At 38.2% G+C, this 23,276-nt stretch overlaps 1 protein-coding gene and 1 long non-coding RNA gene across 4 annotated transcripts in view; one reads left to right on the top strand and one right to left on the bottom strand.

Moving 5' to 3' along the window:
• Positions 1-12,077, top strand: part of FAR1 (fatty acyl-CoA reductase 1) — a 37,737-nt gene extending 25,660 nt beyond the window's left edge. For 2 of the 3 annotated variants that reach the window (XM_080404746.1, XM_080404747.1), the window contains exons 10-12: positions 5,226-5,355; positions 8,928-9,055; positions 11,065-12,077. In XM_080404746.1, the coding sequence (XP_080260872.1) occupies positions 5,226-5,355; positions 8,928-9,055; positions 11,065-11,227 (421 nt within the window). In that variant the 3' untranslated portion in view covers positions 11,228-12,077. The remainder of the gene's footprint in view (positions 1-5,225; positions 5,356-8,927; positions 9,056-11,064) is intronic. The other variant, XM_080404748.1, reaches the window with a different exon arrangement.
• Positions 11,807-21,999, bottom strand: LOC308070602. Its single transcript, XR_013930778.1, has 2 exons — positions 21,937-21,999; positions 11,807-20,478 (listed from the first exon to the last, which is right to left on the bottom strand). It is a non-coding gene; the product is annotated as an uncharacterized lncRNA (long non-coding RNA).
• Between the last annotated feature and the right edge of the window lie 1,277 nt (positions 22,000-23,276).

The raw sequence follows: 23,276 nt of genomic DNA, 5'->3' as shown, positions 1-23,276 counted from the left end.
TAGCAGTTTTATATTATACAATTGGGAATGTTGAATCCTGTGTTTGCTTTTCCTGGACTTTCTTGATGTCTGAAGATGGAATTTAGAACTTTAATCAGTACTAGTACAGTTGGTGATGTTAAATATGTATTTTTCTAGCCTGTGAAGTATTACTGATACAAGTATTCCTAATTAGTCTACTATAACAGTGGGTGGGTGAGTTTCCTATCGTGCACAAGATTTCTACTTTGGAGGAAAGATGGGAGATGGAACTAAAATTAGCAATTGTTCAGTCACCAAGGTTACTCAAATGCACTGGAAAGAAAAGCTTTTAAGTTTGATACCCAGCCCACTTATAGGAATATAACTTTCATTATATAGTGCTCTTTTTTTTTTTAAGCATTTAAAAAGTGGGAGCCTGCAATAGGAGCAGTAGAAGCAAATAAATATATAGATGCAAGCAAGGCATGCAGTGTTAAATCCTATATGTGCTTCATGTGTTGTTTAATAATAGAAGAAACTTGAGACAGACTTTTACTCTGCCACTTCTCTGGTCTTCTGGTTCAAAGTACTTTGAAAGCTGCTTTAACGGATGGACTGAAGACAGTCATGGTATAGGAATGCACTGCTATTGCTGTTGCCATTCTGTCCAGTTGACAGGATGGTTGTAATTACCAGGCAGCATGTACTAGGAAACTTCTAAAGCCTTGGAAACTTTATTGGAAATTATTAAACTCAATATAATGCTGTTCTGAGTGAAGAAGGGATGGCTTAATCTAAAATGTGACCTTTCCCACCACGATTTAGCAGAAAAAAACTTGAGCATTATAGTAAAACCAGCACAAGAAAATTCAAATACTGTGCTAATTCGACTACACGTAGTCAATAGCCTGGCCACTCTGTGCTGAGTCTGAATACACTTCTGAGGTCTTTATTGCATACAATGTAGGAAAAACTATTGAGCAATTGAACCTACACAGAAATGTAACTTCACTCATGTTACATGTCATAGTGTCAGGATATTGCACTGCGACTGAATGAGACATTTTTAGCAAGTGGAAGAAATAGATCAGGCCTATGACCCTTCAGAATTAAAGGATTATGTTTACAATAATAATTTAAAAAAATACCTTCCTGTTCAGGAATTTTCTGGAAACTTACCTGCTGACATTTTCCTGCAATATGAAATCATTTGCATCTCGCTTGCGGAAGCAATGTTTTTACTGAGATGGAAATCTTTTTGCTGGTTTTGCATCTAGCTTAAGGTTCTTGAATTGAACAGGTTTTTGATAACATTAACAGTTAAAGTAAGCAATAATGTATATAATATGTCTTCCAGATTTTATAGAGCATGTACAAGAAAGATTGACATAATGAAGATTTAATATTTTATACTGAATACTTAAGACTATTACAGCATTGTGTAACTACATAAATAGCGGTGGTAATCTTTAGCATCTGAGTTTAAGGATAGCGTTGTCAGTAACTTGCCATATATAGTTAGTTGTGTAACAAAGCTTATTAATTGTCTAACTTTCATATAAGGCATAGTTCTCTCTTGTAACTTAGCACAACAGAACCATACATTATTTAGAAAGAATTCAGTGTATTTGAAATCTTAAAGCCTTTTAAAATACAAACCCAGCAGGTCTTTCCGATTACAGAATGTGACATGACATATTTCAAGTAGTAATTCAGGGTTTTCTCCAGCAATTAATTTTCTGTTACTGCTTCTTATAAAGTTAAAGGGAAGGTGTGGTTGGTGTATGTAGGGAGGATGTAAAGGACATAATTTCATATCTATCACTTGAATTTAAAGCTGCTTAAAACTTAATATAAAGCACCTTTCATGTAGTTCCTCTCTTACAAACCAGAAATGAGTAGAGAGTACAGTACATTTTTGTTGAATAGATTAATGTGAGTTTTCCTCTTGGAAGCACTTGTAAGTTGTGCACAGAGATGCTGGAAAGATAAGAATACCAGTAGTATGTCTTACACTTCAAAATTTACAGCCAAAATGAAAACCTGAACAAAGACAAATCTGAAAGCTTGTTCTATGTGTTTTAGAGGAATCTTTAAAAAAGTATGTAATTAACTATATCTAATGCTTATGCAGACACTTGCAGATTGGCAGCCCATAGATCCACTGAAGGATCAGTCTGTATTTAGCATCAGAACTGTTTTTAGCTTGGAGACAATAGTTGTGTGTAAGACTTCTTAAAAATGCAGTCACAGCCTTAAGCCAGGTCACTTCCAATTGTCTGCTATGGAAACATGCCCACCAAACTTACAGATAATTAAATTAACTCTTGCTTAAAATTTTTGATTCCTGTCATGTGTTTCCCAAACTGTTGTAATATATTTTGTGTTATAGTGGCAGTAAGGATGGCCTAGTAGAAGCAAAATTCTGCTTGGTATCTAGGTGAAAGTCTTGCATGCTGTCACACTGATTTGGTGACTGTTCAGTTGTTTATGATGATCAGCAGGTCTGACTTCTTTTCTGTCTTCAGCTTATGAAGAAGGTCTGATGCGATACTTGATATACTGAATGATTATATATGGCTTTGGTATTTATGACTTGTAACCAATGGCTATCTGTGGAACAACCTATGAAGTATATATTTCAAAACTTCAGGTTGAGAGATAAAGTTCCATTATGTGTATTCATGATCTTTTTTGAGTCACGGGCGTATTCCCATTTGCTGGATCTTAGTCTGCCAGAGCTGCACAAGTGTCTACTAAATGACACTCATTGCTGACTTGTCTGAGAGGCTGTCAGCATACCTTTTCTTCTTAAAAAAAAAAAAAAAAAGTAGTTTCAGGTTGATTTAGTGCAAACTGACAAGCTGTCACCAAGAAAGTTGGTAGTCTTCTGCAAACTTTAATGAATCTAGCAATTGAGAGGATGTGAAGACAATTATTTTGGCTGATACATAAGAAACTAGCCCTACAAAGAAAAAAACCAACTGATGAGTGATGAATTTAATCAGGTGGTTCTGTGGTCAGTCACTAAATCCAATTTTGAGTTGGAGGGAGGGGAAAAAGTCTGGAGCTGAGGTAGAACAACTCTTTTCAGCCACTTGATTTATTTTTTTAATTAGCTTAGCTATGCTTTAAAATCATATCTGCAAGTAGAGACAGCAAGATCCCCAGCAGAGGTTAGTCTACATTAGTGTTACCCCAAATTGGGATAACATTAGTTTAAATGTAGTTTCGTGTTTCATTAGAGAGAAGAGTGAAAACTAATGTCAGTAGCCAGCAATAAGCTCAAAGTCTATACTTGTCAATTCAGATATTCATTTGCATCGTTTAGTATTTTGCAGGGGCTCAAGTTTTCGTAAACTGTAGCAGTCTAAGCACCCTAACTAAAACTCAGCTGCTGTCCCAGCTTAGTGTAAGAATGTGAACTGAGTAGGCACAAAAGGGCAAGTCAACTACGTTAAATAATCTTAAGACATCAATAGACAGGCCTCTGCAAAAAGTCTTAAGTACTTAGCCACCGTGTTCTGTTTGGCACTATTTTTTATCCAGACCGTTTTGCTATGAGGCCTTTGTGGCTTATCTGACCAGTGAGATCTTTGTTTTCCAAGTTTCAAGTTCTTTCCTGATTTTTATTTTTTATTTTTTTTTCACTGAAATGATACTGGGGTTTGTGTTCAGTTCAGTCCTGTTAGCACAGGATGTGTTTGGATGCATGGTCTGCATTCCTATTTGTGAATCAGAGGGACTGTGGCAACAGTGGGAGCTGACCTGAACCACCTTGCCCAACTGGTGAAACTTATAAACAGGTGTTTGAAAGCATCTAGAAACATCTATTGGTGGTCTAAGATTGGAATACAACTCTGAATTACTCAGCAGATAGGTTCCTGTGGGGTTCAAGGAAAAATATTTGTGCTTTTTGTGCTTTAGAGATACTCTTACTTTTTCAATGGTGTCTGCAATTTGTATTACTCCATTTCATGAGGTGAAAGAGGCAATTTTGGTATTTCCTTAGCTACTGAGATGGCAGCCATTAATGACACTAATGTGGTGCAAAATACTTTCTTTAGAAGAGTTTCTGGGACAATATGCTGTATCCCTTTTACAAGTAGGAATGCATCTAAAGCAGCTTTCAGAGAAAAATCAGTGTTTTTTATTGCTTCTATGAACTTCATTGAACATAACTGACTGTCAGAACCATTTCCAGTTAGCACTGGGTTGTTCTGCTCCTCCCTCTACTTAAAATGATCAGTGTGGGCTGCTATAAGGATTAATTTGGAAGCAGTTCTGAAAGATGGAAATACCTTGAGCACCCAAAGCAGAAATTTAACATTAGGTTATGTGGTACTAGTTACTACTTAATAATATTGGGTGTTACAGTGCTAGCAGTAGTAATTTGAAACAATTTTCTTGTCATGAATGTGGGAACTTTGATTCTGGATAACTTGCATTTTTTTGGGGTCCACTTCAGATAGTCTGGGAGAGAAACTTGCCCAAATTGATCCTTATAACATAGTTTCTCCATACTCCGGGTTATGGTGTTGTAGATTTGCTTCCTTGGCGTATTAAGGGATGATGGAAGGTTATTTCTGCATATTTGGAAGTAGCATGGAACTAATCACTTAACTTGGCAGGATCTACGATGGTCTTTCTATGCCCTTAAATATTTTCCTGCCCTTTGCAAAAGCAGTAGGGATAATGGGCTAAGCCATGTTTCTGGTGGTTTTAAGCCTTGATCTTTTAGTCACCATAGTAAACCAGTTTTATTACAGAGATCTGGTGTCTTGCACAGTGTGCAGGAAGATCAGGGGAACTTACTCCCTTGCTTAAAGTTGTTGCGTGTGTATGTTCTGCACTGTGCAATTTGACACTCTTGTCAAGTTGTGTTGTTCAGAACAGCTAGATACTCCAGTATGTGGAAAAGTGTTCTGTGTTTGTCCTGAACAAAGAGTTACCAACAGAAGACAATGGTTTTTTTTCACTAAAAAAGATAAGAGATTATAACTTATGGTTGCACTGAGAAGTAGGATTAGGAAAAAAGGACTGTCCTATAATTTCTGATTCTATATAAAGGTTGGACAGCCAAAGTCCCCTTTAATAATATGCAGAAATACCCTATTGATCTAATATAACATGCAGAGCAAGATGGGATATGTTAACATAGGGGTGTGGGGTTGAAGGGTTAAAAACCTCAAAATCTTACTGTCTGTCTTGTTTGAACTAATCTTTACCACTGTAACCTGTACATTCCATGCCTTGGACTGTAGGATGATGAAAACAATAACACGTCTTCATAAGGCCATGATGGTATTAGAATACTTTACAAGCAATTCTTGGATCTGGAATACTGAAAATATGACTATGCTAATGAACCAGCTAAACCCTGAAGACAAAAAGGCAAGTAGCTGTGTGATGTGGGCATGGGGACTGAAAGTGAAATATAAGCCCCTTTATTCAAGACTGAGTAAGGACATGAGCTGGTGATGCTGCTTACTATCATGTGGAGCTAATCCTAGTACTAACTCAGCACCAGAGATTCCTGTCGCATCCTTTCAGTTGTGCCAGGGCTGTGTTATAAGTTATAGCTCATGGATTTGATCAGACATGAGGAAGGGCAGGACCCCTTGGAAGGAGGCCTGATGTAAAAGGTGATTGTCTTCGGAGTGGCCAGATCATGTGATCCGGTGTTGGTCATAGATCAACCAAGTGGCCAAGCTGTTAGGGTTTTCCCTAAGTCATGAATAAAACAAGGATTTACTACTTGACTGGTGTCTCTTTTCTGAGGAACGGGAGGTGGATTTTTGAAAGACTTTTTTGCTTGTTTTTAAACTAGTAAGCTTTTATATACTCTTCTCATGCTCTGGTCAGTCACACATGTATGTAAAGAAATGCAAGTGTAACTTCTCTCGCTTCTTTCTGAAGTGCACTCTTGCTGTGTGACTAAAACTGCCCCATGCAGGGGGGAAAGTGTAACAGAAGCAGGATGACACAGAAGTCCTGAAGATCAGTGAGGAAGAAGGAAAAGTGTTGAGTGCAGGGTCTGAGTAAGAGTAAATGAAAGAGCTCAAAGGAAAAATCTTAGGCTTCCCACTATGTGCTGTTGACTATCCGTGAGCCTCTATTTTGGTGCTCTATTTTACCAATCCCAAACTAACAGAAATACTTGTGTGGTGGGTTGATCCTGGCTGGATGCCAGGTGCCCACTGGAGCTGCTTTATCACTCCTCTCCTCACTGGGCACGGGAGGGAAAATGTAAGTAGAGGGTCATGGATCGAGATAAGGACAGGAAGAGATCACTCGCCAATTACAGTCATCAGTAAAAGAGACTCTCTTTGGAGAAACTGATATCATTTATTACCAATTAAATCAGAGTAGGGTAATGAGAAATAAACCTAAGCCTTAAAAACTCCTTCCTCCACCTCTCCCTTCTTCCCAAGCTTAACTTCACTCATGATTTCTCTACCTCTTCCCCCAAGTGACACAGGGGGCCGGGGAGTGGGAGTTGCAGTCAGTCCATCACATGTCTCTGCTGTTCCCTCTTCCTCAGGGGGAGGGTTCCTCACTGCCCTGCTCCAGTGTGGGGTCCCACAGGACAGCTCTCCACAAACTTCTCCAACATGGGTCCTTCCCACGGGCTGCAGTTCTTCACACCCTGCCCCAGCCTGGGTCCCCTGCAGGGTCACACGTCCTGCCAGCAAACCTGCTCCAGCCTGGGCTCCTCTCCCCATGGGGCCACAGGTCCTGCCTGGAGCTGCTCCAGCACAGGCTGCCCACGGGGTCACAGCCTCCTTTGGGCACCCACCTGCTCCAGCGGGGGGTCTCCATGAGCTGCAGGTGGGGATCTGCCCCACATTAACCTCCGTGGGCTGAGGGCACAGCCTGCCTCACCGTGGGCTTCACCACGGGCTGTCGGGGAATCTCTGCTCCGGTGCCTGGAGCCCCTCCTGCCCCTCCTTCCGCACTGACCTGGGGGGCTGCAGGGTTGTTGCTCTCACATATTCACATTCCCCTCTCTGGCTGCAGTACCACAGTTTTCTTTTTTCCCTTCTTAATTACGCTATCCTAGAGACACCACCACTGTTGCTGAAGGGCTCAGCTTTGGCCAGCAGCAAGTCCATCTTGGAGCTGGCAGGCATTGGCTCTATTGGATATGGGGGGAAGCTTCTAGTAGCTTCTCAGAAGCCGCCCCTGTAGCTCCCCCTGCTACCACAGCCTTGCCACTCAAACCCAATACAACCTGGATGAGGCTAGCTGGTTTGCCCTAGTGGCTAGTATTGACCAAAGCTATCTGATTCCTGCATGGGTACCTGTGCTGCCAGATTCTCACCTCCCTGCCCCTCATGGCAGGGAAAAGTGGTGCAAATCTTACTGGATTCTTTCCAACTTACTCAAAATGTGTTTGTGCAGTAGTGAAGCTGTAATGGAACGGAGTCATTCCCCACCCCTGCGATGACTCACAGGAAGATACCTATATGTGTTAAAGTATTGCAACAGAGGTCAATCTCTGCCTTCCCCCCCCCCCCCCTTTTGTTTCTGCGATAGTTTTGCTGGTTAATATTTAGCAGAATAAAAATCACTAGTCAGTTTTAAGAGACTCAAATTCAAATTCCCTTATGCATTTGAAACAGTTTTCTGATCTTTAAGGTGTCTTTCCTATTCAAGCGTTTTGCAGAATCTAGTTCTGTAAATAAGAAAAGGCGCCCAACTTCTAAGTAAACTTTCTATAAGGAGGAAATAGAATAGCTTTCAGTGATTCTTGTGTGGAGAAGATTTCCACTCTTTCCCCCTTTTTCCCTCCCCCAGCAACCTGAATTCAGGAAAAGTTTTAAAAAACAAAACCAAAGTAACTCCAGAGCTTTGGACTGTTAGGATTTTCAAATAGCTGGATTTCCAATAAGATGTACATACAGCAATAAAGAAATAGTTGAAATTATGGTTGAAACTTTACTGTCTTTACTTTTTGCATTCTTGCTATGATGATATATTACAGAAAATAATTGAGAGATTCTAATAACTTGCCAGTACTGGAAGGCTGTTAATTGTGTATGTATTTTATATCACAACTGGAACTACACACTGACCTTTAACTTAGAAACAATGCTAAATTACAGAGGCTTGTTCTGAGGGATTGTCTTCATAACCGTAATGGCTTTAATAGGTTTATTTTTCACTGTATAACACACCTGCTATGCGGTTAAGCAGCTTATTTGGAAGCATGGACTTGGGAATTCACTGTGTGTATAACAACTTTTAAAGCTGAATACGGTTTCACTGCACGAAACTGTGTACTTGTCTCTCGTTCCTTAATGGTCCTGCTTATTCTATTACCTGAAACAAAATTGGTAAAGTTGAAAACCTAGGAAAATCTTGGTATTCATTGGGACTTAAATGGGCTGTTATTGTAGAATCTTGAGGTGAGGAAATCCTATACATCAGTGAAAACCTTGAGTTATAAATTTACTGTAGTAACTTCCTCTCCTGAGGAAGATACTCACATGGTTGTTCCTAAAATATACTGGTGCAACTATAAGCACAGCTAAAAAATCTGCATTTATTGAACAGTAAACTTGGCACAGAGTATTGTTTATTCTATAACACATTGGAATTGTTTTATTGCTTAAAAGGAAACAACATAATATAAAACCCAGTCATTGCTAGAATGGAGATCCTTACAGACAGACAAAGTGGGAAAGCAGTGCACTTGGAAGTGAGGGAAGAATGTAACTGCTGAGGAGCAAAAGTAAGGCGTGAAATAGTTGAAATTTGGAAGAGATACTATAAGAATCTGCTGGTTGAGTCAGAAAAGGAATCTAAATCTAGATCATTCTTACGTTTAAGGACAAGGTAACTTTTTTGCATAGAAGACATTTGAATTATCTGGTGTAAAGGCATTTTTTTTTCCTTTAAATTACTGTATATAGCAGGTGAATTTTTAGATGACTAACAGTGAAAGCTTTTATTTTATGCAGACCTTTAATTTTGATGTTCGACAACTACATTGGGCTGAGTACATGGAAAATTACTGCATGGGAACAAAGAAATATGTGCTGAATGAAGAAATGTCTGGCCTCCCTGCAGCTAGGAAACACTTGAATAAGTAAGCATAAGTTTTTGTTTTCCTCTGTTTAAATTTTCTGTGTTCTCCTGCCCTTGTCAAATTTTGCTTATCCATGTTATGACTTAATTGTGTTTTATAGTACCTGTTTAGGTCCTGTGCAATTGTTCAGTTCCAGTCCAGTGGTCTGAAGCATTTTCTAAAGAAGTCAGATGACATCTGTCATCTTTTATTTGTTGCTCTCAGTATTAATGGTTACAGTATTAGGTTGGGATTATGGTTGTAGCTCTGATCACTAGTGTATGCAGTAGTCCAGGTTTCTAATTTTTTTTTTTTTCTACCCAAGTATCTTTTGGAGGGTAAAAAGGTACACAGTAACACAAAGGTCAGAATGGCTTGTTTGGTTAAGGAATTTTAGTAGAACAATGGTTGTTTCTTCTGGGAATATGATCTTTTGAACCAGGCGAGTAAACAGGCATGGACTCCCCACTTCAGAACAGGAAACTTTGATGTTGGTGCTCTAATGTGACCCCTTTTTTCTGTGGCTTAACTCCTCCAATTTGAATGCACTTACTGTCCAGAATTTTACTGGCACAGTTGCCCTTGTTTTGTTATTGGCTGATCCATAAAGCTGGTTGTAGACTTTTTTACTTTAAAGTGAAGGAGAAGTGATTAATTTTGTTCTGCAATACGACTTCACCTCTGCTATCCTGATAACGCAAAGAAAAAATGTGTAGTTCACTACTTGTGTTATTCGTCTAAAGACAAGGATTTGCAGTTGTAGAGTAAATTGGTGTGATGTGTTACAATGTCAAATACACTTTTGAAAGATGATAATCTGTGATTATGGTGGGAATAGCTGAAGAGGTGTTCCCTTCTGATTTTTTTTTTTTTTTTTTTTAAATTTAGATGCTGTTAAAAAATGCATAGGAGTTATACAGTTGTTATTCTTTGTACAAAAGATTGTACAAAAAATTACATGAGAAATAGCCTTGTACTGGAACAGCATCAGGTTGACCGCAGTTCTTGTTTTCTAAGTAGATTATTTTGCAACAGGTTTAGATTCTAACATGTATTTATTTTGAGGCATGAAGTTGGTCTCTTCTGTTACCATCTAGCTCTTAACTCCGCTGCTTCAGTATTAACCAGATTTGGCAGTGTAGGGGACCTGGCTTCTCTAGGGAGCTACTGAGTGTAATTTCTGCATATTGAGATGTGGGCTTTACGTTATGTAATGGAGAAGTTTATACTGGTTTTTTCTACAAATAAGGTATGTAGAGGAAGGTCTAGCTATAGTAACACTCAGCCTTGTAAAAAAAAGATGAGGGCAGTGAGTATTTCCTTAAAAAGAGCTGCCTTTTGAAATACAAATTTTCATTCTCTACTGAACCAAAGAGATTGCTCCGTGTCTGAGAAATCTGAGCAAATTCTGGTTGCTTTTTGTCTTGATGCTTCCATCTTTACATGTGAGAGGATTGCTAGAAGTCATGGTTGCCCTGAAAGGATACTTAGTTTCTCCTAATCTTTAAATATAGTTCCCTGAGAAGGAAGGAGTTTAAAATTGCAGTGAAGACTCTGGGCACTGTGGCTGGAAAATCCTATGATTTTTTTGTTTTGTCAGAATCAGTTGGCATTCCTTCTACATATACATGAAGTTTTAAATATGTGGAGGGGAGGAGGGGAGTTGATACTGTTAAATATTTCCTTGGTTTTGGGGTGGATGGCAGCCCTCCATAGGTAAGTTACCGTGTCTATGACCTTATCTTTAAGAGGTTTTTATCAAGCAGCTATAAAGCAGAATTACATGTGGTTAGCTACAGGGCTGACTGTGTCTTAGTTTTCATGTGTTCCACTTTTCAGCAGTGAACTATGGAAAAGCCTTCTCTGTCTGGCCCTTCACTTATCAGCTGACGTCTGTCATTGACTTAATGGCATTCATAATGTATCTTGAGATGGATAGATAAATTCTACATTAGAAGTTAGTTTTTAGTGGTTTTTTTCCTGTAATCTTGGTACCTTGACTTTTAATGATTTCTTTTGTTTTCCCTTAGGTTGAGGAATATACGCTATGGCTTCAATACAGTTCTTGTGATCCTGATTTGGCGTATCTTTATTGCAAGATCACAAATGGCAAGAAATATCTGGTACTTTGTGGTTAGTCTGTGTTACAAGTTCCTCTCCTACTTCAGAGCCTCCAGTACTATGAGATACTGAAGAAGAGAATTTAGCATTAGGACATCTATGCACATGGTGGTCTAACTGCACAAAGCCTGTAACATGTAGTCATCTCACATTTTGTAAAAGCATAATTTCATCTTAAATTTGAGTGCAAAATATACAGTATGGTATATGTAATGCTAGTTGTGCATCTTCCTGGAAACAGAGAAAATAAAATGGTCAAGTGCCAGGTTGAATTGGCATTAGACAAGCATTTAAATAACTTTAATTCTTTGACCTGGGGAAAACCTTTTAGACCACTGACCAACATAACTGTGCAATTTGGAACGTGTTTGATTGAAATCTGCCTTAACATGAATTTTTTTTTTTAAGTTTTACTTCACATTGAGCGAGATAAATACTGACTTAGTAGTTGCTAGTTGCTGTAGACCTATTTATTTAAAATTCTAAATCGTAAAGGGTTTTGCAAGTTGCAAAAGTGTATAAATGATGGTGGATATCCTGAAAAAAAAAAGTTTAGGGGCTTTTGTAATTGGCCTTTACTTTTTGCCACTTCTTCCCTTATTCTCAGGGTAGAGATGCAACAGTGGTGCCTACTTTGCTTTTTAAAAAAAAAAAAAAAGAGAAAAGAACAACAGAAGAAACCCCAAAACCTAATCTTTCAACCTTCCTTAATTACTGAAAAGCCTTTTGTCTGATCTGGTCTTCAGAATGCATTTAATGATTCAGTTGTGTGCTCAAAACTGGCTGCGTTCGACTTGTGTTTGTTCAGCATGAACAGTCCGCTTCTCTGAAAGTTGAGTTGATCCTATCATTGGGTAGATAAAAGGAAATGTAACCCTGAGGGGGGCAAAAATAAAGTCACTGACTGTCTTTTTTTTTTTTTTTTTTTTTTAAATGATTTTTATTGGGAACACAGAGCCAGCACTTGCTTGTTACACTTCTGACTTCAAAAAGTAAATGTATTTGAAAGGAATTTATGATGCTTAGTTGCTGTTTTTATTACTGGTGATAGCTGGACAAACTATAGGCTTTTCATTAAGAGATACACCTGTTTTAAAATTCTAAGCAATGTTAGCAAATACTGAATTAATACGTGAATTATTTTTTTTAAATCTGAGCTATGAATTTTGATGCATGAACAACACCAATGCGTAAGCACACTTTCTCATCCCTACCCCATTAAAACCTCTCATTTTATGGGGCAAGCAGAGCAAATGCGTCAACATGAAAGTATGACATGAAAGTATGTTAACAATTCTTCCACCTATCTTTTAACTCTTGTGAAATCACTAGGTTTGAACTTGAAGTAATGTGGGTTTCATGCATGTTAATTTTTTTCACTAGGGAAAACATCTGTAACAATAGCAGGTTGTAAGAAAAGATTGAGTCCTTGTTTAAGGCTGTACATGAAGATCCCTTTAAATTTTGGTTGCACAGAGTTCTGAGAACACCTTAATGTTCCTTTAATTGATGCACTGACCACCACCCTTGCCCAGTGTTTGTTTATTAAAATCAGCTTATACTGATGAATATGTTCTTGAATCTGCTTGGAAAGGCAAATAATTACTTAATTACATAAGAGATAGATTATACTTGCCCTTGGTAGTTTTTTGTCCTATTTGAATTAAGTATGTAAAGAACTTATTTTGCTATTCTTGTGAAAACACTTTCTTTAAAGAGAACACCTTTCATACAGGTGTATATCTCATCTTGAAAAGATACTGGCTTCCTTGTCGAAGCTAAATATTCTGTAGTAAGTAGTTAAGCTGTAATTCCTTTTTAAAATTACTTGTGTATATATAAAGCTAGTGATGAAAAGCCTAAATGGTCTAGGACCACACCTTGTGTGAGAGACCTCTGACTGTGGCTGAAAATAAATTATGGCTTCTGTGATTGAAGATGTTACACTTAAACTAAGTACATTAGGTGTATTACACTTCTAGTTGCCTCCCCAAGTATCTTACTAGACCTGAAAGTATGCTTAAGCATTCCTGCATTGTAGATTTTTTTTTTTCCAGAGGTGCCTACTATCTAATGACACCCCTTGTCCCATGTTGGCATGTGGCTGAAGTTTGCAAAAGACAGGTCATATTCTGAAAATGATTCTGTGAAGGAATTCACTTATGAATTTCGGTTGTTTATAACTATACACATGATACTTCTAATGTTGATTTGTTAATACTGAGAGCTATGAAGCCAATTAACTGATGATTTCTGGTCCAAACCACTGCTTAGAAATATATTCTTTTGAATAAATAATGAAGAAAAGAATTACTTTGAACAAAAGGATATACAACCTCTACTCTTTAAACATTTGCCAATTTAGAAACCAAATTTTTTCCCCTCTTTGGAGACTGTGTTTCTGTGCACTATTGGTATCTTACACAAACGCATCGGTCATTCTATTTAACTGACAATAGATTCAGTGTCACATTTATTACATTAGTTTTGTCGCTTCCTGTGGTCAGTCTGTGAAATTCTATCTGAAACTGCTGGGGTTTTTTTCCATATCAAAACCCTGTTCTCTTTGCAGTTCTTCATACCAGTGTGTGAACGTAACAGATGTCAGTCAGAAATACGGCGGAACTGTATTTTGATACAGTAAGCTAGACTGACTGTACTGACTAGCAAGTTACAGGACATATTCCACTTAGTTACATAGGAAGAAGAGCAGTCTGAAACAACATGATCACTTAACAGCTACTGGTATTTAAATTTGGGACCAGGAAAAAAAATTACATTTTCCTGTAATGTTTTTCTCTGCTGTAGGAACAGGTGTTTGGAAACAAATGCTGAATCTGTGAGCTTTTATAAGACATAAACAGAAATATTGGGTGCCTTTGTTTGTAAACCAAAAATAAACAGATCCCTTGAAAGTGGTGTTACAGTGTTTGTTGTATTTTTGCATGTTATTAGTGTTAATTTCTGGAAAATAACTGGATAGTGCAAATGGCATCTTGGTATACGTGAACATGCTCTTTCCTCTGTGAGAAACTTTGAAAATCAAGTTTATGACTAATACTGCATTTTAAAAAGCAAAACAAAAACTTTCAGAATCAACCCCCCCCCCCAAAACAACAAACAAAACTCCCAAAACTCTATACCTTCATGGGGTGATATCAGAACACATGATGAGGTGTGCTTGGTCATGGTGACTTTCTTGTATGTCAGCTAGTTTTCTCCTTGCCTGTTCATTTGTAGCATTTGTTTCAAATTTACTTAAATAGATGGGTGCTTTTTCATGTGGTTTTGCAGTAGATTTTGGATTAACATTTTAAGGAATTGCAAGCAACTGTAGCTATTGGTAGCATCTACAATTTGTGGGGAGGATTGATATGGTAGCATTAAGTTAGTGCGTCACAAAAATGGCTTGATATTTTGTTTTTTAACCTTAATTTCTTGGAATCCTCAGATTTCATGAATTTGTCCTTTTTATTAAGAGCACACTTCTAGAGATCATGCATGAGCTGTAAGCTGTGGTTTAGGGGTCTACCAGTTTCAAAGCTTTCCTTGACTTTAAGACTTAAACTACCAAATATAGATGCGTTTTGTTGGTCTCTTTAATTGATTAAAAATTGGGAGCAAGGAACAAAAAAAAAGTTTTAAGATGTTATCCCTTCTGTGTCTTGTGCTGTTAAACATCTTGCCCTTTCTTCATAGTACAGTATTACATCGTACGTTGTTCAAAAACAAGGAACAGGTTTATAGAGGTAATCTGGATCTGAGAAGTAACCCTGTGCAGAGCTGGGAAGTATAAATTTTCATCATGTTACATATTTCACAATCTGCTGAGCAGACTTTAAACAAATGAAGAAAAGTTACCAAAGTGGTTGCTTTGGAGAAATGTAAGTAAGTGAATTGCTTTAAAGTGTATTCTTGCTGTTTGTCATTTTTTTTGTGCTGAAGTATGTGCAACTTATTTTGCCCAGCCTGGTGACATTCACTGTGTGTTTGAGTAAATCTAAAACTCTAAAATAGTTCCCGTGGAGCTGATATGAATTATGTGCTTGTGTATTTAATGTGCTGTACCATCACAAATTTAGAAGCGAAGGCTGACAGGTCTCACCACTTTAAATTCTGTTTTCTTGCTCTCTTCTAGAGTATTCTTCAGAGCTGCTTCAGACAACTGTCCTCCTTTCTGTCTGCAGATGACTGCAAGTTAAAGGTTGATTAACCAAACTGTGAGCTGCTTCTCTGCCATCTTGAACTAAATTTAACCCTGCTTCCAATTTCAAGATATTTATAAATGCTTTCCTCCCTAATGTTATCTTTGTACTTTTCTTCAGCGCAGAGTTGACATTCGCTTTGGCTTTCCCTGCTCTGCAACAAATATGACTCGTTGATAGATAATTAGTAATTACGCAACTGTCTTTTCTGGAATATGGAACAGTGACAGCTTTGAGCAGCTTTTATTCTTACTATGAGAAGCAGGAGGAACTGTGACTAATTGGTGAAAGCAAAAGTTCCAGCACACCAATTTGCGGTGAATGAAACTGGAATGCTTAGAGCCATCAGCTCTAGGTAGGGTGAATGGGACACTTTTGTTCTTGATTCAGCTATATCCATTAGCTGTAAGTGTGGTGATTATTACCAGAAGCCTTTAATTTCATTCTAATTGAATTGTTACACCTTTCAGGATGGTAATTCTGTAGCCACTGTCACTTCTGGAACATTAATATCCTGATATGTAGAAGTAAGGCCTCTTTTGCTTTTTACGAGCATATGAAGAACTTACCGTAAGATTTTTTGAAATGAAAAAATTAAAACCACTGCTTGATTGAAATTTTCTAGGATGTAGAATGAACATTCATTCTTAAAGTGCCCTTGCATTGCATGGTAGGAGTTTCCACTACGTCCTCCGTGTATGCCCTATCTCTGCTGTAGAAGCAGCAGTTTAGGCTAGTCTACCACCAGGAGTCTCAGAAAGTAGTTGTGGTATTCCTGTTTTAATCAACAAACATCTGATTTACCACTTAAGTGAAAATGATTCAGTACTTAGCCACTTTTAACTTCTATGCATCATGTCAGCCTCAATCCAGATTCAAGACAGCATCATATAGTTTTTTATCCTTGTGAAACTAAATACTACTTCCTTTCCTTCATTCCTGATGAAATTATCCTAGAACTAGATGTCTAGGGATGCAAGTAGTTGCACGTACTGTTTTAGGCACTTAACTTGGATGGAATTCAAGAATCTAAAGTTAGGAGGCTTGATTTCCTCTCTTACACAGTTTTTGCTGTATGATTCAGAATCACAAGGCAGGTGTTTAAAATAAGCAGGGACTTCTTAATAGCAGTTGCATTGTGTGGTGGGGAGAGAGACCTATGGAAATGAAAGGAAATGGCTAAATTATGGGAGTGGGCTGAATATGAATGTGCATACTAACATAAGAACAAATGTGGCATTGAGGCTATACTGACACTGTATTGTGTCACGTGGCTTATGATCTGCATTGTGTGTAAAGCTTGTGGTCCAAACACATAAATCAGGTGAGAAGTTAACTCGGATTCTAAATGAGCAAACCTGTCATCCGGCACTTCTTACTTAATGTACTTTCCTAGGACAGTGCTAATTGAACTTAAAAGATTCCGATTCAGTTTGGAGAGAGACAGCAGCTAAAGAGATGTTTGGAATATTGCTGACAGTGTATGAAAGTTTGTGGAAGATGAGAATTTTCTTTACAGTTTATAGGACAGAAATCTTCTCGCAAGTTAATTTAAATCAGTGTGTCCCACAAATACACTTTAATTGCTCCCATGAACAGACACCTAATCTGTTCAAATAGGCTTTAAAAAATCCTTGTACTTTGAAGAGGTAATCAACTTCGAATAAATTGCATAGGCTAGAACGAGAGGACTTGACAGTTACTCTTAAGTCCTTAGCAGGAAGAATGGAGATTTCCTGATCCCACTTGCTGTGCTGCACAACTTCTTGCTTCATGTTCTTTCAAGGACTTTTTAATATGCTTATTTTTTAAGTTGCAATTAAGTCAATAGTTGAGTATAATTCTCCAGTTCTGTGAAGCTGCTTTTACTTAGGGGAGGGACTAGTTGTGTTTTGTTTGCCTATATCTTTCAAATCCATCTTACCTTTCCTGTTTCATAAAGGCTTCCCAGGCTGGATCAGAGACCTGCTATTCATTGCATAAAGCACACAACGTGTACTTTCAAAATCTTGTGCCTAGTATCTAGGGTAAGGATTCAAGCCTGCTTCAGGCCAGAGCTACGCAATCCTCCTGCAGCTGTTGAGCTTTCACTGAGTAACTGAGTTAACAACATATGCTGTTCTGACTGTTCATGCAACCTTCTCCAAGCCTGCGAGTGGAAGAGCTCTCTTCCAAATATAACAGTAGAGGACCCATAAACTGTTTTCCCTCCAGCATTCTGTTTGCTTGCAGAGCTCTTGTCTATAACCACCTACTTAACATGACCTAATGTGGGACTCGTAATAATCACCTTTTTCCTCTCTATTGTGCTGCAAGCGCGACAGTCCAGTAGGCTGCTTCCGTATTTGGGTCTTAAGTTGAATCACTCCTTGCTGAAGGTGGTGGTTTTTTTGTTTCGGTTTGTTTTTTATATGTTTAGGGGGTTTTTAAGAAAAAAAAATGAAAGACCAGAGCTCTAGATTTAACTGTGCTTTGGTAAGATCTGGTATGTTGGGAGTTTTTTATGGCGGGTTAGTTTGCACTGAGCAAACAAACTCTTGAGAACCGTTGGCTTGGTTTTCTTCCCCCACCCAGGTGCTACCACTGGTTCCCCTGCTCTTGCCACCCGCTCAGCTGGCTCGAGTTGTAGTGCGAGGCCTCTTGAGACAAAAATATGCTATGCTTTCGGCCGTAAATACTTTATTAATGCTAGGCACGGTAGATATCATGGAAATTACCACTTTAGGTTTTTTAAGAATATTAAAATATTAAATTACGATTCTTGCAAACAAATGAAAGGCTTCTAATTCTCCTGTGACAACAGGTATCAGTCTAAATTGTGCACTTACAAGGTTACTTAGTGAGCAGAGCATGTGTCAAGACTTTTCAATCTATGTGTGTGGCTTTAAGCCACAACTAATCTTTCCTTGTCAATGACACCTGTGGTTTTCCTCTTAAATATTTGATTTGGAAAGAAAAACATGCAAGGTAACTTCCATTCTTTGTGACTAATTTAAAACCAAGTTATCCATTTTTAATAGGAATGTGCTACACTCAGCCTAGTAAGTCACCTTCTGGATGAATTAGCTGCTGCTGTGCTGGTTTCTGCATTTCAGAGCCAATAGGTGCTTAGCACCTATATTTGAGTTCAAAGAGCATAAAATGCAACTTGAAGTTCTACAGAACATTAGGTGGCTGAAGATATTTTAGGGACTTAACACTCCAGTAGTATTCAGTGAAGGCTTTCCTTGTAGCAGTCCTCTGACTAGAGACAGGGAACAGTGCAATTTTTTTAAAACATCAAATGATTACACTGTTGCATCAGTCTCCACTGTTACTGTAGAGAAAGAGGAAAGTACTGATGAGTTAAACCACTGGTAGGGGACACTAGTTACGTATGAATTAATGAACTAAAATATTTTTAATCGGACTTGATAGAAAGAAAGGTACTAGGAAAACTAAGAAGCAGTTACTGTTTTTCTCTAAAGGTTATGCTAATACCTATCAAATAACCTTGTTTCTAATCAGAATTTTACTGAACTTTTGTAAACAAAAAAATGCTAAGACTGGAATGCAAGTGCAAAAAAAATAATCATCAAAAAATCAGCCAGTTCTTGGCCTCTTCTTGGCACTTCTTTGTTTTAGAATTAAATGCATTCTTGTCACTTCAGTCATTCTGTTGGAAACTCTTGGGGTTTGCGCTTGTTTGTCTTTTGTTGAAGTGTCAGGAGTTGCTACCCTGGGTGCAGCAGTGATCAGTGTAGCTGGCATAGAAGCTGAATGAGGAATCTGGAAACAGATGCTCCCTTTGCTGATGGTAGCTTTACAGGTGTTTGGCATGTAGGTTTAGTAATTAACCAAAGTCAGGCATCTTTTAGGGTAAGGTGGATTTGTGGTAGCATGGTAAGATAGCTTGCCTGAAAGGGCCATCTCTTCAGGCACTGCTATGAGCACACACACCCCCCATCAGAAAAACCTAAATGCAAAATGCAAAGCCAATGTCACCTGCATACTTAAAGTAATACCATTTCTAAATCCTGAGGTGGTGGCGTCACCACATCAGAATGGTTTTTTTGATTTTTTGTTAGAAAGCTATTAAAACATGTCAAGTGAAGATGATGACTTGTGTCTTGATGAATGATTATAAACTTTAAAGCATGGAATCTGCTTACAGGTCATCTTTGTCTTAATTCCTCTTCCCACTTGTGAAACATTAGGTAGCTCTTATTTTAAGATCACCTGCTTAGAAATCCAAATGGGACGGTTTAGAACAGGTAGCTATTAGCATGTGGTGCTGCAAGAGGATACAGGTGTTGCACATTAACTGCTTGGGGCTTTGGAGTCGGGAGAACAAGCTCACTTGGGCATCAGGTGATGCTGAAAGAATGGGCTGCCACCACTTTAAAATGAAAGCACCTGCTGTTAATCTTCCTACTCAATTTTTCTGCAGTTCCTTTCATGGGATTTTTGGGGTTGATTGCTGCTGCATCTTCTTGATCACATTTTAGAAGCTTTTGTTTATTCTCCAGCAGCAGTTTCATAGATTTCCTTAGGAAGCTGTCGCAGATTGAGGTGGGTACAGACTTCAGGTAAAAGAAGGCACAAATGAGCAGTTTCCGTAAGGAGAGAACAGAAAGGGCTCAGAGGTTCCTCTGAATAGCGGCTTGTTTGAACTGACCCACAGTGAACTTGCTGCTCTACTTGTTCATCTCTTTTGCATCATCCATGTGCCCCTGCGTGCTGACTTGTAAACACTTGCTTCCAGAGGGGCTGCTTGCTTCCTCTGCTTCACTGCATTTAATTAAAGCATTTGTACTCAGCTGCGGGCCTCTTGCAGCTGTAGTTCTTTTCATTGCAGGCAGCAATTTTTCTTTTTTTCTATTGGAGCGTATATAGTGTGTTAACAGATGTTCAAATATGCTTCACAGCTTCTGGATTTTGTAGAACTTCTTGAATGTCTTGCTATATACACAGCGAATAGCTTCTGTTGTGTAACACTTTGTCTTCTCAGTACTTCAGTATCCTTAGCCTGGGTAGCTTGGGAGGCTAGGGCAAATTCCTAGACATAGCGCACCAGGAAAACATCGATGTGATGCGCACATAGTCAGCGCCCCAACTTGTAAGGTAAAAAAAGTGATTCTTTTTTTAAATGTAAAATGTGTGGAGTTAAAAAACTACTGTTGTTTATACTTTCCCCCCCTTCCAGCTATCTGTAATACTATGCTGTCTATTAAATTGTTGCATTTTATAGGACTTCTCAAACTATATATATAGTGCACATGGCTTCTGTTGTCCAGCCTCCTGGTTTATTGTAGTTCCTTGGAAATAGTCTTTTTTTGACAGAATCCTATTTAGAACAGGTACTTTCACAGCAAAATTGCGTCCTCATGTTTTTTTAAAGTATTACTTAGTTGAGTTAATCACTTTATGAACATACATAATCATTCACAAGCATTGTATAATTATTTGAAAACTTTCCAGTGTTTAATGTGTACATGTCTCATAATCTCCATAAGCATGTACATATGTATAAAGAACAATATATGTTGCTAGTCTTTCCTCTTTGGTCTTTGTTTGTGACTTCTGATTTACTGTTCTGTCTGTGGCTCCTTTTGGAACTGAGGGAGGAGACACTTAACCATTGCTATTTTAAAAACGTAACTGCTTTACAAGAAGGCTAAATATAGAATGCCTGTGCTAACTTGTCCTATCTGTTGGGTGCTTGGCTTGCATCAAAACTGTGCTAGACCAGTAGCTTCTGAGGTCCTTTTGCTGCGTTGGTATTGTGGTCTTCGTGTTGGCTGTATGAAAGAACACTCTTTGGTCTGAGGAGAACACATGAAGCTAGTCTGGATACGGCATTATTTGAAATTCTTTGGGGCTGTTGACGGATGCTATGCTGTAGAATTAAATACTTACAGGCTTGTGGCCGTTGGTGAGCTGCTAAAAGAGGCTATTGAAGTACACCCATGATAGATACTAAAATGTTAATAGATCTGACAAGCTTATGATTTATCATGGGGCACCAGAACGGGAGCAGGGGAGCAAGGGTTGTCACCGGTGTCTTGACATACATGTGGAAGACGGGAAGAAATGTTTCATCCTTACTGCAGAAATTCTTGAGACTTGTCTAAAGGCTGCCCTGCTGCCTTTTGAAAGCCAGAAGTACATGTGCATATAAGAAACGGGAAAGTGGTAAAGAAGTGTCAAATTTCATACAACTGGATTAAATAAAACTTGCATGGCTTCTGGTAATATTTGTACCTGTCTGAAAGAGAAGGTGAAAATGAGAGTTAAAAGGAAAGGTGGGTGTTGGGTCACTGCTCATAAAATATTTCTGCAGTTGTCCTATTCTTGAGTGGAAAGTATAACCGCCTTAGAGATTGTGTTTTGAAAGTAAACACTCGTTAAGTTACTGCAGACACTGGTTTTTGCTCCAGCAGGGATTGGTTATAGCTTACTGGTAAAACTTCTGTAGGACGATGCCTCTCAAGCTATTGACTTCTTTTCTGCCAAAATGAAGTATCTGAAGAAGGATGAAAGGTACAAAGGCTGAAACTGAAACATTGATTTTATTGCAGGTTTTGAACAACAGACTCCTTGGCCACTGTCTGGGATGTTTTGGAGCTAAAGTAGCTTGAATAGATGTGATATTAATTGGTAAGCTCTGCTTGGGTTTCACTGCACTAGTATTTTGAACTATGTGCACTAGTAAGCTTACTAGAAAAGCAATATTCAGTGTTCTGAAGAAGCGGCACGCGATTACTCTTATGTACTCAGACTGTAACATTATCATAGCAGATTTTCTGATGCTTCTGTTCTTTCACCTCTTTTTCTTTAGAGGAGAATGACTGAAAATTAGTTGTTTGTTGGAAACTAAGAAACGCACAGCCCAGATGTCTCTTACCTGGCAATTAACTTCTTTAGGAAAGAGGCTTGGCTCAGGAGACTTTGTAAGTGGTGCATGTCTACCAGTATAGCATTTTAAAAAGCACTAAAGTAAATAATCTATACAGTCAAAAACTTTTCAAATCAACTGAAATGTAACACTGTACAGACAATATGTGCTATATTGTGATGTTTAGGCACAGAGTTCTAGTTGTAATAGAATTAAACATTTTTCCATCTCATTATTGAATAGAAGAGCAAAATACTAGCCCCAACTTAAGTATTTACAAATAAAAATAGTCCTCTCTAAATTACATGATTTGCTTATTTTTTGTAAGCTCTACAATCATATATTTGTGTATATACGTGCACATATATGCACACAAATGTATGAATGGCTTTTCACTATCTGTCTTTGTAGGAAAAGATTAAATGCTTGCAGTGCAAGTTTATGAGAGGATTTTCAGCACTTTACAGAAATGAAAGGTTTATCATCTCCATTTCATCATGATAGGTATATTAAATGCAGTATGCAGTTTGGAGCCTTACAGTTCTGTTTTTCTTGTTAGGTTCTGCTCCTATAGAAGATGGTACGTGTATTGTTAAGTTCTGCTCCAGAACAATTGAGTTTTAAGTAGAAAGGATTAATGAAGAGACTGAAAAACGAAAAGCTGTCATAAGAACTATTTTTATGACTGCATTAAGATGCGTAGGCACTGATTTGTTTGCTGTTGGTTTTGAAAGCTTGATGACTGGTAAATTAACTTGCAGAGATGTGGTATCGGAGTCTTAAAAATACTGTCTGCATATGCTTGAGCAGGTAGCAATAAATGGAAAGGTGAAGAAAGAGGAGCAAGTTCAGTTGCATTCCATGAAAGGCACTTTCCTTTTGTTAATGAAAATAAATTGGGAGCTTGTGACTGTGTACATGTGAGTGGGAGGGGAAACCAATTTAGTTTTACTTTTTTTACAGCTCTGTAGGAGCTGTGTTCTAGAGTTTGGTTTTTTTTTTTTTCTGCAAACTTGAATGCACAGCTAAGCAGTGGTTG

Source organism: Falco punctatus, assembly GCF_963210335.1.
Source record: "Falco punctatus genome assembly, chromosome: 10".
NCBI classification, from domain to species: Eukaryota; Metazoa; Chordata; class Aves; order Falconiformes; family Falconidae; genus Falco; species Falco punctatus.
The sequence above is the reverse complement of the archived record's forward strand: the minus strand, read 5'-3'. Positions and strand labels throughout refer to the sequence as shown.